Here is a 1,696-nt window from a genome sequence, read left to right as displayed (position 1 = left end):
GTTCCCGCCACACTGCACGGGTGGTGAGGCCTCTCGTGTCCCCGCAGTCACCCTGAAGGGCCTGGAGGACCAGCTGCTGAGCGTGCTGGTGGCCTACGAGCGGCGGGAGCTGGAGGAGCAGCGAGAGCACCTCATCCAGGAGACCAGCGAGAACAAGAACCTGCTCAAGGACCTGGAGGACTCGCTGCTGCGGGAGCTGGCCACCTCCACCGGGAACATGCTGGACAACGTGGAGCTTGTGCACACGCTGGAGGAGACCAAGTCCAAGGCCACCGAGGTGGGCGCCTCGCTGTGTGCCTCCGCGCCTGGGGCTCGGCCTGTCCTCCGGGGACTCGGGCTTGTTCACAGGATCCCTGATGGGCACGGGCCACATCTGCTGGGCTGTCCTGTGGGGCGCGGTCCCAGTGACAGTGGCACGCCCAGCCCTCCCAGGCTGAAGTCAGAGAAGTTGTCAGCTAGAAGGCAAAAACTTCCGGGGTGGCTTCAGGCAGGGCTGGATCTAGGCCTCTAAAAATACCATCGGGTCTCGGTGTCTCTCTCTTAGTGGGTGGGCCCTTCTGCTGGGTGCTTCTATGTCAGCTCCCCTCACGGTCACTGTGACCTTGAGGCCCTTCAGGTCCAAGTCCAAGGGTTTAAGTGAGAATCGTTTCCTGTTCCTATCACCAAGGTCCCACGAGTCACTTTAGTCTCAGTCCTGGCAGCCTGGAGGGGTAGGCTTGGATTGGCTGGGCCTGGCTCACACGTTCTTCCCTGGAGCCGGGGTGGGGCCCCACGTGGATGAGAGGGGGAAGGGTGAACCCCCCAATGCGAGCAGGGTGCAGGTTTTGTCAAGCCACAAAAATCCACCAAACATCTCACGAGAGGGTGGGCGTCCTCGGTCTCTGCTAGACCTCGGCTGCTTAGTGCCCAGGGGCATCCCAGGGGTCTGCCAGGTCCCCGCCACTCTGTCCCCCGCCCTGCATAGCCTTCCTGGTTGTGGCATGTGCATCCCTCCTGCAGGTGTCGGAGAAGCTCAAGCTGGCGGAGAAGACAGCCCTGGACATCGACAGACTGCGGGACGGCTACCGGCCGGCGGCCAGGAGGGGGGCCATCCTGTTCTTCGTGCTGTCCGAGATGTCCCTGGTGAACTCCATGTACCAGTACTCCCTGAGCGCCTTCCTGGAGGTCTTCGGGCTGTCGCTCAAGAAGTCGCTGCCCGACTCCATCCTCATGAAGCGCCTGCGGAACATCATGGACACGCTGACCTTCAACATCTACAACTACGGGTGCACAGGTGGGGCAGGGCGGTGCGCGGTGGCCTCGGCTGGGTTTCAGCTGCCCCCGTCTAGTGTGTGCACCAGAGGGATGGGAGAGAGGGAGAGGGCGCCCCTCAGTGGAGTGTGGTCGCCCCACACCCTTCTCCACTTCCCTGTCCTGCTGGGATTCAGGGCACGCGTCTGGTGTGGCCAAGACTCAGCCGCAGCTGGCCATGTGAGACTGCCCGTAACTGCCAGGCTACAGGGCTGGCCCAGCCCATCCTGTCCGCACTTAGGTATCTGTGGACAGTTTGCACAAAGCGGTCCAAATGCAGTCACGCAGTATGAGTATTTCATTTCATTTCCCTTAAATGTAGGACGTGGTGTATAAGAAACTTAGTTTTTGTTTGTGTTTCTTTTTAGAGAGAGAGACTTTTGCTATAGGGTGCATGTGCTCTCTG

General features: G+C 60.7%; 1 protein-coding gene across 1 annotated transcript in view; it reads left to right on the top strand.

Moving 5' to 3' along the window:
* The window catches only part of DNAH10 (dynein axonemal heavy chain 10), a 126,154-nt gene that overhangs the window by 107,077 nt on the left and 17,381 nt on the right, over nucleotides 1-1,696 (top strand). The window contains exons 64-65 of the mRNA XM_006149228.2: nucleotides 48-277; nucleotides 1,000-1,273. Of these exons, the coding sequence (XP_006149290.1) occupies nucleotides 48-277; nucleotides 1,000-1,273 (504 nt within the window). The remainder of the gene's footprint in view (nucleotides 1-47; nucleotides 278-999; nucleotides 1,274-1,696) is intronic.

Source organism: Tupaia chinensis, unplaced genomic scaffold (genome assembly GCF_000334495.1).
Source record: "Tupaia chinensis unplaced genomic scaffold, TupChi_1.0 Scaffold000258_1, whole genome shotgun sequence".
Taxonomy (NCBI): Eukaryota; Metazoa; Chordata; class Mammalia; order Scandentia; family Tupaiidae; genus Tupaia; species Tupaia belangeri.
The sequence above is the reverse complement of the archived record's forward strand: the minus strand, read 5'-3'. Positions and strand labels throughout refer to the sequence as shown.